The 16,006-nt window shown below is 46.4% G+C and overlaps 1 protein-coding gene across 1 annotated transcript in view; it reads left to right on the top strand.

The window, feature by feature from the left end:
- Window positions 1-13,677: 13,677 nt before the first annotated feature.
- CCDC15 (coiled-coil domain containing 15) overlaps window positions 13,678-16,006 on the top strand; it is a 34,512-nt gene continuing 32,183 nt past the window's right edge. Inside the window, exons 1-3 of the mRNA XM_082274225.1 lie at window positions 13,678-13,742; window positions 14,239-14,443; window positions 15,284-15,433. Coding sequence (XP_082130351.1) covers window positions 14,276-14,443; window positions 15,284-15,433 — 318 coding nt within the window. The 5' untranslated portion in view covers window positions 13,678-13,742; window positions 14,239-14,275. The remainder of the gene's footprint in view (window positions 13,743-14,238; window positions 14,444-15,283; window positions 15,434-16,006) is intronic.

Raw genomic sequence — 16,006 nt, 5'->3', positions numbered from 1 at the left:
CATAATGAGCTAGTATGCATCGCACACTAGGTCATTATAAAATACTTACCTTAAAACGAAGCCCCGACATGGTCGCCCGGACAACGCTGAGGGAGCTGTCATGTTCCCTCTGCGTCTCTTCCATGTTCGGCGGCTCCGGCGCTGCGAGTGGCCAGAGCCGCAATGACGTCACTCCCGCACATGCGCGCAGGAGTCACTTTCCGGCAAGGAGCCGGCAAAGAGCTCTGAGCTGCTGCCTTGCAGGTTTAGGAGATATTAATTTTACCTACAGGTAAGCCTTATTATAGGCTTACCTGTAGGTAAAACGTAAAAAAGCGACGATACTTCTGCTTTAAAGCGGTTGTCAATGGATGTAGCAAAAAAAACGTTTCCCTGTAAGACAATGGCGTAAGGTGCCTGTATGCATCACATACTAGCACAATATGAAATACTTAACTTAAAACGAAGCCCTACAGCGGCGCACACTGTCACCGCTGACAAGGCTTCCATCTTCCCCCAGTCTTCCTTCTGGGTTTTGCGGACTCTGACTGTGTCATGCGTGCGGGAGCCCTTGGTTTGGGCGGGGTGCTTTGAAGGTCCGGCACGGTATGGTAGACCTTCAGAAGGCATGCGCCGGTGACGTCACTGGCTGCATCCACCGTGAATACTGTATCTCCTAAGCAGTGCCCATTTAAGAGTTAATTATTTTACCTACAGGTAAGCCTTATTATAGGCTTACTTGTGGGTAAAAATCAGAAAGTGGACTTTACTACCGCTTTAAGAAGATTGTACAATAAGACTGCAAATAAGGGATGGGTTAAAGTCAGAGGGTGTAGAGCAGCCTTTTTCTACAGGATGCCTTCAGGTTTCTGCAGCGGTGGCTTGGCAAAATGCCTACAAATTACCCAAAATTTGTAGACAAACCAGCGGATGGATCAAGCCTGCCTTTTAGTTACAGAAAGCCACAGGTTTGTGCACCATTACAGCTTTCCAGTCGTTGGCATTCTAACAACCAATGACCTCATCGGTTGATAAGCAGGAGGCCTCCACATCATACTTGTTTTCCCCTTTCCTGCACCTATTCATTAGCACTGGGATCACATTAGCTGAGTGAGGGAAAGGAGCTAAGGGGAGAAGAAAAACACAGGAATACTAGTCAGTACCAGTGTGTGAAGGTGTACTTGCTTTGGAAGAATACATCTCCTCTAAGGTTAGGTGTTCTATTGATAGATGTTGTTACGTTGTGTAAAACTATTAGTGTCGTTTTTTACATTTTTAGAATGGGGTGACCCAAGATTGCACAGGATTTTAACCACTTCTGAACCGGAAGATTTCCCCCCTTAATGACCAGGCCATTTTTTGCGATTCGGCACTGCGCTACTTTAACATAGTAAGAGGATGCAAAAGAACCACCAATGAGATGGGCCAGGCAACCAGTGAGGAAACAAAGGAAGCCAGTAGGAAAAAACAGTTGACTATTAAGGAAACAGACCTCCCCTACTTTAACCTTCCTAGCGGTATTCCCGAGTGTGACTCGGGGTAAGATTTTAGTGCCAAAAGCGGTAACCCCGTGTCACACTCGGGGTAGCGCTAAGAAGATCGCTGGATGCTGGAGGAGGTTTTACTTACCTTTTCTCCGGGATCCAGCGAAGACTGCGAGCGGTATGCGGCGGTGGAGCTCTCTCCCGATCGTCTGCGAGCCCCGGCTTCCGTCTCCGGCGACGTGACGTCCGCCGGGTGGTGGAACCGGCGGCAAATTCAAATGTAAAATGCACCAAACACAAAATAAAATAAAATCACATTACATTGCCCCCCAGTGCCCTTTCCTGCAGTTTTACTGTACTTTTTATGTAAATATATGTATATATATATATATATATATATACATATATATATACATACATATATATATATATATATACAATATATATATATACGTATATATATATATATATATATATATATATACACACACACATATATATATATATATATACATATACACGGAATTCTTGTGAATGAGCAGCCCAAACCAACTGTATACATTATATATATATAATAAATGTATACAGTTGGTTTGGACTGCTCATTCACAAGAATTACATGCAAAATAATGGTACCGCTTTCAGCACCTAAAATCCAAAAGAATCATACCGCCAGGGAGGTTAATTAGGTTGTAACCCTATAAAAAAAAAAAAAGATCCTGTTCCTTTAACCACTTTACCTCCATAAGGTTCACCCCCCCCCCTTTCTGACCAGGCCATTTATTGTGATACGGCACTGTACCCAAATAAAATTGATGTTCTTTTTTTCCCCACAAATAGAGCTTTCTTTTGGTGGTATTTGATCACCTGTGCGATTTTTATTTTTTGCGATATAAACAAAAAAAGAGCGACAATTCTGAATATATAACATTACCAAAAAATATATATATAAAAATCACATTTTTGCATCATTTTAGGCCAATTTGTATTTTGCTACATATTTTTGGTAAAAAAAAATCCCAATAAGCGTAATTTGGATTGGTTTGCGCAAATGTTATCGCATCTAGAAACTAGGAGAAAGATTTATGTAATTTTTATTTATTTATTTATTTTACTAGTAATGGCGGTGATCAGCGATTTTTCTGACTTTCCGACACATCGGACCCCTAACTGACATTTTTGACACTTTTTGGGGGACCAGTGACATTACTACAGTAATCAGTGCTAAAAAATATGCAGTTACTGTAATAATGTCACTGGCAGGGAAGGGGTTAACCCAGGGGCGATCAAAGGGTTAAGTGTGAGCCTAGGGGGGGGGTTCTAACTGTGGGGGGGCTTGTAAATCAATCCAGAGACCTGTGATCCTAAATAGGAGGAACACAGGAGCTTTGCATTGATTCCAGAGAGAACAATGGTCTGCTGTGTTTACAACAGCAGACCGCCGTTTCTCTCTTCACGGGAAGCGATCGCGGGTGCCCGGCGGCAATCGCGGCCCCTGGCCCCGTGGATCGGCTTCCCCGCTGGCGAGTGGGCACGCATGTCCCCAGGATTGCTCCTGCGGACCGCCGCAGGAACCTGCTGACCACCTGCCATATAACTGCGGCGGCTGGTCAGCAAGAGGTTGAAAGGTGCCTTGACTGAAAAAAGGTAGAGAAACACTGGTGTAGAGTACTGGAGTACTAGCATTCTTTTAAAATCTGCACTGAACACTTTCGTCACCACATTATCGACACCAAAACCCAATGTTCCACTAAAAATGTTCACCTCAGCTGTAAACGTGCTGTAAATGGCCATAGCAGTGAAGGATTGTTGGGAGGCTGCCCTGCGCCCTGTCCCATTCACAGGGTGATTTGTGTCTGGGAAAACACTGCAGGGCCCATTGTCCCATGTGGAGGCCTCCGTCATAGACACGTTGGTGTATTTCTTCTGAAACACAAAAACAACACTTATGGGAACTGACAGAGAGAGGTTGAGCCTCCTGTCCCTCACTGGGTCCATGGATGATTTATTGAAAGAGGCTGAGCCTCCTGTCCCCCGCTGGGCCCATAATTCATTTTCTGAGACATACAAGTCAGAACACCATCATGTTACGGAATACAGTGCCATACTTATTCTCACTTACTTACTTATAATAATCCTCCATCTTTTATGATTGTCCCAGATTGAATGTTGTGCACTACAATCAACAATGGTCCCTTTCACCTTTATGTAGAAATCCATAAAAACCACTGGGGCTTAAAGTAGAACTATAGGCAAAACTTTTTTTCTTCTTTTTCATTTTAACCACTTGCCGACCGCCGCAAGTACATATACGGAGGCAGTCAGCCCCTCCTGGGCAAGGTGACGTACCGGTACGTCACTCACCCGCCAGCCAATAGGGGGCGAGCGCGCGCCGCTGGAGGCGCTCGTTCACTGGGATCCCCGCGCGAGTGACCGGCGGCTTCGATGTACGCCGGCCACTCGTGATCTCCCGCTGAAGAGGGAGAAAGGCAGGCGGCTGATGTAAACAAAGCCGCCTGTCATTCTCCCTGGTGTAACTGCAGAGAGCATACGATCCTGATATGTAGGATCGTATGTCTCTGTGGTTACATCAAAAGCCACGCCCCTTGACAGTTAGAATCACGCCCCTAGGGACACACTTAACCCCTTGATCACTAATAAAGTCAACCCCTTCCCTGCCAGTGTCATTTTTGCAGTAACAGCGCATATGTATAGCACTGACTACTGTAGTAATGTCACTGGTACCCCCAAAAGTGTCAAAAATGTTAGTCAGGGGTCCGATCTGTCCGCCGCAATGTCGTAATCCCGCAAAAAAAATCGCAGATCGCCGCCATTACTAGTTAAAAAAAAAAACAATAAAAATTACATAAATCTTTCCCTTAGTTAGTAAACGCAATAACTTTTGCGCAAACCAATCAAAATACGCTTATTGCGATTTTTTTTCCCCCAAAAATATGTAGCAGAAAACAAATTGGCCTAAAATGTTAAAAAAATTTGATTTTTACATTTTTTTTGTGAATTTCATATAAAATTTTTTAAAAATATTGTTATTTTTTCAAAATTTACGCTATTTTTTTGTTTATAGCGCAAAAAATAAAAATCGCACAGGTGATCAAATACCACCAAAAGAAAGCTCTGTTTGTGGGGAAAAAAAGGACATCAATTTCATTTGGGTACAGCGTCGCACGACCGCGCAATTGTCCGTTAAAGTCTCACAGTGCAGAATCGCAAAATAGGCCCTGGTCTTTGAGCAGCCAAATCCTCCGGGGCTTAAGTGGTTAAACAAAGAAAGAGAGGGTTATAAACACGGTCAGATTTTTTTCCCCCTATCTGTGTCCCATTTTGAAGATTTCCCTTAACATCCTGTCCCATAGCCAAACAGGAAGTGAGAGGAAATCCCTGCAAATAAAGTTAATTCCTTGAGGACCTCCAGGTCACCAGAACTAGTGTCCCCATCTGAAGATTTCAGTTCTTTTACTTTTCTGGGAACAACCCAAAATTTGGGATTTTCTTTTACTTTCAATGATAATGGTAAACAGGATAAATAAAGAGGATGAATCTCCTTAACGGGGGGCACAGACAGCAATAAAAACTGACAAGGATTCTCATCCCTCTCCCCTCTATCCAAAACCTTAAAAAAGATTTTGCCTTTAGTTTAGGGTGACCAGACGTCCCCGGATTGAGGACACTGTCCCCGATCCAAGTCTGTCCCTGGTTTTGTCCCCGGATTTAGGGTAATGTAGAAAGGGCATCCCATGCTGGCTGAAAAACAGCCTGGTGGCTCAGATGCAGACGCCCCCTGCTGGATGATCTCACTGCCGCTCCTGCTGCTGTTCAGTGGAGGAGAGGTAGAGCTAAAAATTGACCTTGTGGAGGGCTGGGAACGGGACGTGAGCAGATGGGGGGGGGGGGGGGGGTGTCTCTGTATGTACACAGATGAGGGCATTGGAGGAGCAGTGTCAGAGCTGATGCAGCTGCATGGAGAGAGTTTAGCTGTTGTGGGGGAAGGTCTAAGAGGTGGCTGCAGAGATAATCTGTGAGAGAAGGGTGCAGAGGTGGGCTATGGATATGGGGGCAGAAGTGTCCTCTGTGCATAGCAAACCTCTGAACCCTGCACTCTATGCCTAACACCCTCCTATGTATTATGTAGTCCTTTGCCCAGCGCTCGGTGTATTATGTAGTCCTGTGCCCAGCGCTATGTGTATTTTGTAGTCCTGTGCCCAGCACTCTGTGTATTATGCAGTCTTGTGCCCAGCGCTATGTGTATTATGCAGTCCTGTGCCCAGCGCTATGTGTATTTTGTTGTCCTGTGTCCAGCACTCTGTGTATTATGTAGTCCTGTGCCCAGCGCTCTGTGTATTATGTAGTCCTGTGCCCAGCGCTCTGTGTATTATGTAGTCCTGTGCCCAGCATTCTGTGTATTATGCAGTCCTGTGCCCAGCGCTCTGTGTATTATGCAGTCTTGTGCCCAGCATTCTGTGTATTATGCAATCCTGTGCCCAGTGCTCTGTGTATTATGTAGCCCTGTGCCCAGCATTCTGTGTATTATGCAGTCCTGTGCCCAGCATTCTGTGTATTATGCAGTCCTGTGCCCAGCGCTCTGTGTATTATGCAGTCCTGTGCCCAGCGCTCTGTGTATTATGTAGTCCTGTGCCCAGCGCTATGTGTATTATGCAGTCCTGTGCCGAGCGCTCTGTGTATTATGCAGTCCTGTGCCGAGCGCTCTGTGTATTATGTAATCCTGTACCCAGCGCTCTGTGTATTATGCAGTCCTGTGCCCAGCACTCTGTGTATTATGCAGTCCTGTGCCCAGCACTCTGTGTATTATGTAGTCCTGTGCCCAGCGCTCTGTGTATTATGTAATCCTGTACCCAGCACAAAATATATGTCCCCGGATTTCAATTTAAAAATCTGGTCACCTTACTTTAGTTATATTTTAAAGAGAAATTGCCAGTCACCTAAAACTTTAAAAGTGGACCTGACTACGACTAGGTTCACTGGGGAGCAGATTTTTGGGGTTGATGGTATTCACCAGGTTCCCCTTCACAGGGGTTTGGATTCAGTTCACTTCCCTGGATACTAGACGTAGTAGAAGTTGACATAGTAAGAGGATGCAATAGAACCACCAGTGAGATGGGCCAGGCAACCAGTGAGGAAACATAGGAAGCCAGTAGGAAAAACCAGTTGACTATTGAGGAAACAGAGGAAGCCTGCAGGATAGGCCATTTGACCGGGGTTACAACCTTCCCTACTTTAATTAGGTTGTAACCCTTAAAAAAAAAAAAAAGAAAAAAAAGAGAGATCCTGTTCTTTTAACCACTTCACCTCCGTACGATTTACACTACACCCCCCCCCCCCCTCCTGACCAGGCCATTTTCTGCGATACGGCACTGTACCCAAATTAAATTAATGTCCTTTCTTTCCCACAAATAGAGTTTTCTTTTTGTGGTATTGGATCAACTCTGCATTTCTTATTTTTTGGCGCTAGAAACAAAGAACGACCCACGATTTTGAAAAAAAAAAAAACAATATTTTTTACTTTCTGCTCTAAAACACATCCAATAAAAAAAAAAAAACTTAAAAAAAAAAGCAAATTTCTTCATCAATTTAGGCCAATATGTATTCAGCTAAAATATTTTTGTTGAAAAAAAAAATCCCAATAAGCGTATATATTCATTGGTTTGTTCAAAAGTTATTGCGTCTACAAACTATGGGATATTTTTATCTGTTTTTCTATTTGTTTACTAGTATTGGTTGCGATCAGCAACTTATAGTGGGACTGCGATATTGCGGTGGACAAATCAGACACCTAACTGACACTTTTTTTTGGGGGTCAGTGACATTATTACAGTGATCATTGCTAAAAATATGCACTGTCACGGTACGAATGACATGATTATAAAGACATTCTTAATTTCTCTAACACTGGCAGAGAAGGGGTTAACATCAGGGACGATCAAAGTGTGTGCCTAGCTGGTGATTCAGTGTAGTGGGGGAGGTGCTTTAACTAGTGGGATACATGGATCGGTGTCCCTGCTTTACAGAAACACAGGATCCATGTTTTCAGTACTGACAGAATGACAATCTGCCTTGTTTACATAGGCAAATTTACATTCTGTCAGTGTACAGAACGATCAGTGGATGCCGGCGGACATTAAGTCCACGGGACCCGCTGATCAGCTCTCGCTGTGTAAAATCACAGCGGGAGCAAGCCGCCGGCAGTGCCACTAGTGCCTAAAACCCAGAAGTGCAGAATCACATATATATGTGATTCTGCGCAGCGCGTTGGCCCTGTAGCAGTAAATATTCTATAGGGCGGTCGGGAAGTGGTTAAAGCATGGTAAATTGCATAGTGCTTGTGCATTGTCATTTTTTCCTTTTCTGTGATGTAAAAAACCTGGTTGATCCTGCCTACTCCTGTGTCTCCCTGTGTGTTTTGACCATGGTATTTATGGCTGCTGATCCATGATTACTGTGGTCAGGTTACATGCCTCCCTCATCCTGCTGCTCTCCTCTCTTCCCCTTCCTGCCTGTCAGCTCCTGTTGTGTTAGCCGCCGCAAACCCCCCCCCCCCCCCGCTGTTCTGAGTGGCAGTAAAGTTACTGCCCACAATTATTGCCAGCCCCTTTGTTATGACAAAATGTAATACACAGTGTGTTTTTTTTTTTTTAATTCTCCTGCTAAATACCTTATTCCACCTTGCCGATCTGCAGTCAAGTGACCTCCAGAAGACATCAGAGGGGGATCTCAGCCCCTCCCCCTGTAGTCCATAGATTGGAGAAAATGACAGCAGATCGGCAATGAGGTTGGATGATCTGGTTGATGTTTGCAGTCACTGGTAAACCATCAAATGCTCACGTAAGTGAATGCACTGCCAATCGAATTCTTAGCGATTTCAGACCTGTGAAAATGTCACCGTCACGCTAGTTTGTGCCCTTGTCAACCTGATTTAAAGAAGTTTTATGGTGACAGCATTCACTTTCATTTTATACTGTATTTTAGTAACAATGCAAACAGTAGTTATATGTGATAATCCAATAAAAGCTTACTTGAAAACCGTCCTTCCATGTTTTGAGTGCTGCCTGACCTCACCATCTCTTCCCACAACCTGATGTATAATACGTTAGAGGAAACTACAGGTGCTAAAAGGTATAACATGCTGAGGCAAGCAGGACCGGATTAAGAGCATCATGGGCCTGGTGTTAAGGATTTTGGTGGCCCTTTTTATGGAAATAAATAAATGAAAACACAACATTTTTTTGTTAAAACAAATTAAATGGGGGGGGGGGGGGTGAGAGAAAGGGGTGGGGGAGAGAAGGGTGAATAGGGGGGTAAGATTGAGGGGGAGTGAAAGGGGAGGGTAATAGGGGCGAGAGAGAAAAGGGGGTGAGAGTGAAAGTAGGAGACAGAGGGGTGACAGAGAGAGACAGAGGGGTGAGAGAAAATAGAGAGAGGAATGGGGGGTGAGAGAGAGAGGGGTAAGAGGGTGCGTGAGAGAGAGAGGGGGTATGAGAGAGAGAGAGTGGGAGGGGGGTAAGAGAGAGAGGAATTGAGGGAAGAGGGAGAAATGGGAGGGGTGAGAGAGAGGTGTGAAATAGAGGGTAATGGGGGAGAGACAGAGAGGGAGAGTGAAAGAGAGGGGAATGGATGGGGGAGACAGAGGTAAGAGAGAGGGGGTAATAGAGAGAGGGTGGTAATAGAGAGGAAGTAATAGAGAGAAGGGGGTAATGGAGAGAGGGGAAAAGGCGGGAGAGAGAAAGAGAGGGTGAAAGAGGGGAATGGGGGCGTGAGGGAGAGAGATGGGTGAGAGAGAGAGGGGAATGGGAGGGAGAGAGCGTGGTAAAAGAGAGGTGAGAGAGGGTGACTAGGGGTGCGAGAGAGAGAGAGAGGGGGAGAGAGGGAGGGGTGAGAAAGAGGAGAATTGGGGGGCATGAGAGAGAGGGGAAGGGGGGTAGCGAGAGTGGGTTCAGAGAGAGGGGGTAAGAGAGAGAGAGAAAGAGGGGGATGGGGGAGAGAGATTGGTGAGAGAGAGGGAGGGTAAGAGAGAGTACTAGGGAGAGAGAAATGGGAGGGAGGGGGGAGTAAGAGAGGGAATGGGGTGAGAGAAGGATAATAGAGGTGAAAGAGAGTGGAATGAGTGGGTGAGAGAGAGAGAGAAAGGAGGATAAGAGACAGAGGAAGGAGTAAGAGAAATGGGAATGGGAGGAGAAAGAGGGAGGGGTAGGAGAGAGAGGGTGAGAGAGAGATGGGAATGAGGGTGGCATGAGAGAGGGAGGGGAAAGGGGTGAGAGAAAAGAGGGGGTGTAAGAGAGAGGGTGTGTAAGAGAGAGAGGGGGCAAAAGAGAGGGGTGAGAGATAGGTAAGAGAGAGAGGGTAAAAGAGGGGGGAATGGGGGGTGAGAGAGGGAGGTAGGAGAGGGGAATGGGAGGGGGGTGAGTGAGAGAGGGGGAATGTAATGGATCAACCTGCACCCCGGCCGGGCACCTCCGTTGACGGATGCTCCTAGTGCTTCCCGAGGGCTGAAAGTACTCCATCAGACACCGTAACCGCCTCAGACCCCACTAACCACCGCAGCTTGGTTAGGGTCTCACCGTCCGCCTGGACCTACGACAAGGCCCCAGGTTCCCGTGGGTGAACCTCTCTTTCCCCAGAGAGTGCAGCAGAACAAGCTCTTACACAAGCTCTTACAATAGCTTAGTGATTATCCAAGGGGGTATGGAAGACCATAGCAATTCCTTGTAGCATATTCCCCCAATAAGAGACATGACTCTAGATTGAGGGTGAACTAACTCAACTTTATTGAACAAGAAACAGACATATACAGTTTTCCTCCACAAGGTTACCGCCCAGGTGGACCTTGTTGAGGACTGGACGTGACATTCACAATCCAATAGAAATAGAGTTTTACACTCCCATACAGTGTACACACAAATATGCAATGTGGGACAATCCCCCCTCCCCCTTAGCATCCAATCCACACACATATATACATCCCATAATAAGACAGACAGAAAAATGTGAGGTCATTAACATTTAACAATGAGACAGGGGCAATCCACATTCCCTTTCAATACACAAACAATAGGGAAAACCTGTCTGACATTGAAAGATATGTAATACACATCATGTAGGAACTACAGATTTCATGGCAATGGGAAAAAAATCTTCATATTTCTATATGGAGATATTGCTGACAAATATGACTGTCCCATCTAAAGCAATTCAAACCATTAATTTTCTGTTTTTAACTTCCAGTGACGGTGAATATCATCACAGATGGGTATTAGAGAGAGGGCGGAGAAATAGAGGGTGAAAGAGAGGGGAATGACAGAGAGAAAGGGGGATATGTGAGATAGGGAGGGGTAAGAGAGAGGGGAATGGGGGGACAAAGAGGGAGTGGTGGGATAGAGAGAGGGTGAAAGAGAGAGGGAAATAGGGGGTGAGAGAGAGAAGGGCAATAGAGAGGTAAGAGAGAGAGGTAAGAGAGAAAGGATGAAAGAGAGGGGAAAAGGGAGGGGGTTAGAAAGATGGGGTAGAAGAGAGAGAAGGAAATATGGGGGCGTGAGACAGAGGGGAACAGGGGAGCATGAGAGAGAGAAAGGGTGAAAGAGATGCGAATGGGGGGGGGGGGAGAAAAGGGAATGGGGGCTAAGAGAGAGAGGGGAATGGGGGGGAGATGGGGATAAGACAGGGTAAAGGGGGTGAGAGGAGGTTAAGAGAAGGAAAGGGGGGGAGAGAGGGGGGTAAGAGAGAGAGGGAATTGGGGGGGGGGGGGAGATAGGGGGGGGGTAAGAGAGAGAGGGTAATGGGGGGTGGGTAAGAGAGGGGAATTGGGAGGAGAGGGGGTGTAAGAGAGAGAGGGGAATGGGGGGGAGAGGGGGTAAGTGAGAGAGGGGAATTGTGGAATAAGAGAGAGAGGGGAATGGGGGGAGAGAGGGGGGTAGGAGAGGAAAATGGGGGGGGGAGAGGGGGTAGGGGAGAGAGAGGGGAATGGGGGGGGGAGAGAGAGAGGGGTGCTGAAAAATTGTTAGCCCTGCAGCACCTTCGCCCATCACCTCACTACTCCCCAACCACACAGCACATGGTAACTGCCACTGTCTCTAGTAACTGGTACTGTTTCTAGTAACTGGCACTGTCTATGGTAACTGGCACTGTCTATGGTAACTGGCACTGTCTTTGGTAACTGGCACTGTCTCTAGTAACTGGCACTGTCTCTGGTAACTGGTACTGTCTTTAGTTACTGGCACTCTCTATGGTAACTGGTACTGTCTCTAGTAACTGGCACTGTCTCTGGTAACTGATACTGTCTATGGTAACTGGTACTGTCTCTGATACTGTCTATCGTAGCTGGCACTGTCTCTAGTAACTGGTACTGTCTATGGTAACTGGCACTGTCTCTGGTAACTGGCACTGTCTCTAGTAACTGGTACTGTCTATGGTAACTGGCACTGTCTCTAGTAACTGGCACTTTCTCTAGTAACTGGTACCGTCTCTAGTAACTGCCACTGTCTATGGTAACTGGTACTGTCTCTAGTAACTGGTACTGTTTCTAGTAACTGGCACTGTCTATGGTAACTGGCACTGTCTCTAGTAACTGGCACTGTCTATGGTAACTGGTACTGTTTCTAGTAACTGGCACTGTCTCTAGTAACTGGTACTGTCTATGGTAACTGGCACTGTCTATGGTAACTGGTACTGTCTCTAGTAACTGGTACTGTTTCTAGTAACTGGCACTGTCTCTAGTAACTGGCACTGTCTATGGTAACTGGTACTGTCTCTAGTAACTGCCACTGTCCATGGTAACTGGCACTGTCTCTAGTAACTGGTACTGTCTCTAGTAACTAGCACTGTCTCTAGTAACAGGCACTGTCTATGATAACTGGTACTGTCTCTAGTAACTGCCACTGTCCATGGTAACTGGCACTGTCTCTAGTAACTGGTACTGTCTCTGGTAACTGGCACTGTCTATGGTAACTGGCACTGTCTCTAGTAACTGGTACTGTCTCTGGTAACTGGCACTGTCTATGGTAACTGGCACTGTCTCTAGTAACTGGCACTGTCTATGGTAACTGGTACTGTTTATGGTAACTGGTACTGTCTCTGATACTGTCTATCGTAGCTGGCACTGTCTCTAGTAACTGGTACTGTCTATGGTAACTGGCACTGTCTCTGGTAACTGGCACTGTCTCTAGTAACTGGTACTGTCTATGGTAACTGGCACTGTCTCTAGTAACTGGCACTTTCTCTAGTAACTGGTACCGTCTCTAGTAACTGCCACTGTCTATGGTAACTGGTACTGTCTCTAGTAACTGGTACTGTTTCTAGTAACTGGCACTGTCTATGGTAACTGGCACTGTCTCTAGTAACTGGCACTGTCTATGGTAACTGGTACTGTTTCTAGTAACTGGCACTGTCTCTAGTAACTGGTACTGTCTATGGTAACTGGCACTGTCTATGGTAACTGGTACTGTCTCTAGTAACTGGTACTGTTTCTAGTAACTGGCACTGTCTCTAGTAACTGGCACTGTCTATGGTAACTGGTACTGTCTCTAGTAACTGCCACTGTCCATGGTAACTGGCACTGTCTCTAGTAACTAGCACTGTCTCTAGTAACAGGCACTGTCTATGATAACTGGTACTTTCTCTAGTAACTGCCACTGTCCATGGTAACTGGCACTGTCTCTAGTAACTGGTACTGTCTCTGGTAACTGGCACTGTCTATGGTAACTGGCACTGTCTCTAGTAACTGGTACTGTCTCTGGTAACTGGCACTGTCTATGGTAACTGGCACTGTCTCTAGTAACTGGTACTGTCTCTGGTAACTGGCACTGTCTATGGTAACTGGCACTGTCTCTAGTAACTGGTACTGTCTCTGGTAACTGGCACTGTCTATGGTAACTGGCACTGTCTCTAGTAACTGGTACTGTCTCTGGTAACTGGTACTGTCTCTGGTAACTGGTACTGTTTATGGTAACTGGCACTTTCTCTAGTAACTGGCACTGTCTATGGTAACTGGTACTGTCTCTGGCAATTGGCACTGTCTTGTGTTACCCCTGGTAACAAGCACTGAGCGTCTCCTCCCGCAGTAACCCCTCCCACAGCTCAGCACCAGGCAAGGTACATAGAGAGGGAACAGTCAATCAGCGTCCTCGTCTCATCCTCCCGGACACCCCCAGTATAAGCCGAACACTGTGAATGGATCAATACGCGCCAGCCAATCCCGGCTTCTCCCCTCGTACCGGAAGTCGGTTGCTGTTGCTGTGGGAACCTCTAGACGCGGTGTTCCGTGAGAATTACCTACCCGTGAGAAAAACCTACCCCTCGTCACTTCCGGTTCACGGCACTGTATGGAATGCAGCGCTTACATTAAAACAGCGGGGCTGCAATACGAATCATCTCCGCTCGTGTGCCTGTCACTTCCCTGATCTCGGCAACTAAATATAAAAGCGGCGGCGGGTGTATGTAAACATAAATCACGGAGACGCCAGCCGCTTTTATATTTACTTGCCGAGATCAGGGAAGTGACAGGCACACGAGCGGAGATGATTCGTATTGCAGCCCCGCTGTTTTATTTAACCGCCGCGTGGGTAGGTTTTTTCAACGGTACACTGTGCTATTTCTATACTAGTGCGCATGCGCACTAGTCTGCTCTTCTGTTGTCCCTTTAGGTATCCGGCCCTGTGAGCATGCGCACTGCTGCGCTGCTCAGCTGTTCCTGGCCGGAAGTGACGGGGGGTAGGTAATTCTCACGGGGTAGGTAATTCTCACGGAACAGCGGCCGTTTGAAAGTTTGTGTGTCCTGTGGAGGAAAGATGGCGCCGCCTGCAGCCTCTGCTCTGAGGAAGAGCCCGGAGCGAGGGAGACGACCCAGCCGGCTGGTGGTGAACCAGGCTGTACTGGCCGAGAGGAACCCGGGGGCTGTGGCAGCTGTGGGGGCCTGGATAGAGGCGGCTGAGAGGGGGGCCCCCAGCAGGGCCCTGGTAAGTGCTGAGTGAGGGCCCCGGGCAGGGGATTATACTGGAGACACCCCTGGACCCTCTGCCTGGTGCTGAGTTAATAATACTTCAGCCCCCTAATGGGCTCCGATCTGCACACCCTTGCAGTTACTATGGCTGACACTTGGGGTGTATTGGATGTCTGCTCTCCCCCATTGTACGGTTTGGTTCCATCCATCACTACAGCTCAGAATGGGCCGACAGGAGGAACCACAGCACAGAGTGGGGGGGACACAGTACTCCCAGAGGTGTCAGATCTTGAAAGTTGTCAGCTTGCGTAGTTCTGTAGTTCTGTATTAATATAGAGATCAGAGGCACAGACTGCAGGAGGGGTCAATGTCCCTAAACGAGCGCATTTAAAAAAAAAAAAAAAAAAAGAAACTCAGGCAAAACTATTTTTTTTTTTTCTTCTCATTTTGAATAGATAGTATGTATATAATAGTATGGTCTAGTTTTCACTTTCACTTCGGGGTGGTAAAAAAAGGTGGTTGAGCCAACAGAGGTACAGTGTCTGTAGGAGAGCCCAGGGGTGCTGTGTTGGATGTTTAGGAGGACCAAGGCACCTGGCCTGAGCAGTGGGGCTGCCAAAGAGAGCCAGGAGACTGAACATTGTTCATTTCATATTGATGGTGGAACCCCTCCCGTGAGGGAAGCTGTTTGTTAGACTTTTTTTTTCTGTTAAAGTTAAATGGGGCCAACAAGCCTCTAATGTTGTCACACTATTCGCCCATGTCACCGCTGTCAAAAAAAAAAAAAAGTTATATTTCTCTTTTTCTTACTAATTTAAAAATGGAGCTTTAAATGTATTGTTTGTTTGTTTTTTAGGTATCCGCAGAAGAAGTTGAAGAACAAATAATTCAGTATCAGCTGGAAAAAGAGCAGAGACTGATTCGTTTCCAGGGGGAAGTGAAGCGAAGGGTTAATCAGCATGCCAAACAGCAGAAACGTCTCCAGCTGCAGAAATCATACGATGCTGTGAGTGCTTCTTCACCTTTATCCGTTCAGTAGTTACATACCAGCTCTTTATGGGTGAAAGCCTTAATGAGCTCTGGTTCTAACCAGTGCGGCTTTTCAAGGCTGCAGATCCGTGCGATTTGGATCGCAATTTCAGTTCAGATTGAGACTTAATTTAACAGAAATCTAAGGGAGTTGCAATTACATCACAGAAAAGTAGCGCAAAAACCTTTTCTGATGTCACTGCAATTTTGCATTGATTTGAACAATTCCATTGCTAAAAATAGGGTGCCACTTGTCATGCAATTTTAAATTGTCAAATCTCATGACAAATGCATTGGTGTGAACAAGGGCGTTATCCCTCAGATCCTTCCAAAAAGTATAGTGTATGTTACACCTGTATTTATTGGGCCAGATAAACTATGCGCACTGTACTTCTAATAAACTGAGACCTATATTTCACCGTGCGTGACCGGCACACTGTCACTGAGCAGGGAACAATATTAGAAATTATAGCAGCTCACTGTATCGCTGCTTCTCCTCTCTCCCCACATGAGGAAAGACCAGAGCTGCCCACGTCCTCTGATGAGTGTC

The sequence above is a fragment of the Pelophylax lessonae genome, assembly GCF_965119305.1.
Source record: "Pelophylax lessonae genome assembly, chromosome: 12".
NCBI lineage: Eukaryota > Metazoa > Chordata > Amphibia > Anura > Ranidae > Pelophylax > Pelophylax lessonae.
This window is presented reverse-complemented; position numbering and strand designations above follow the sequence as displayed.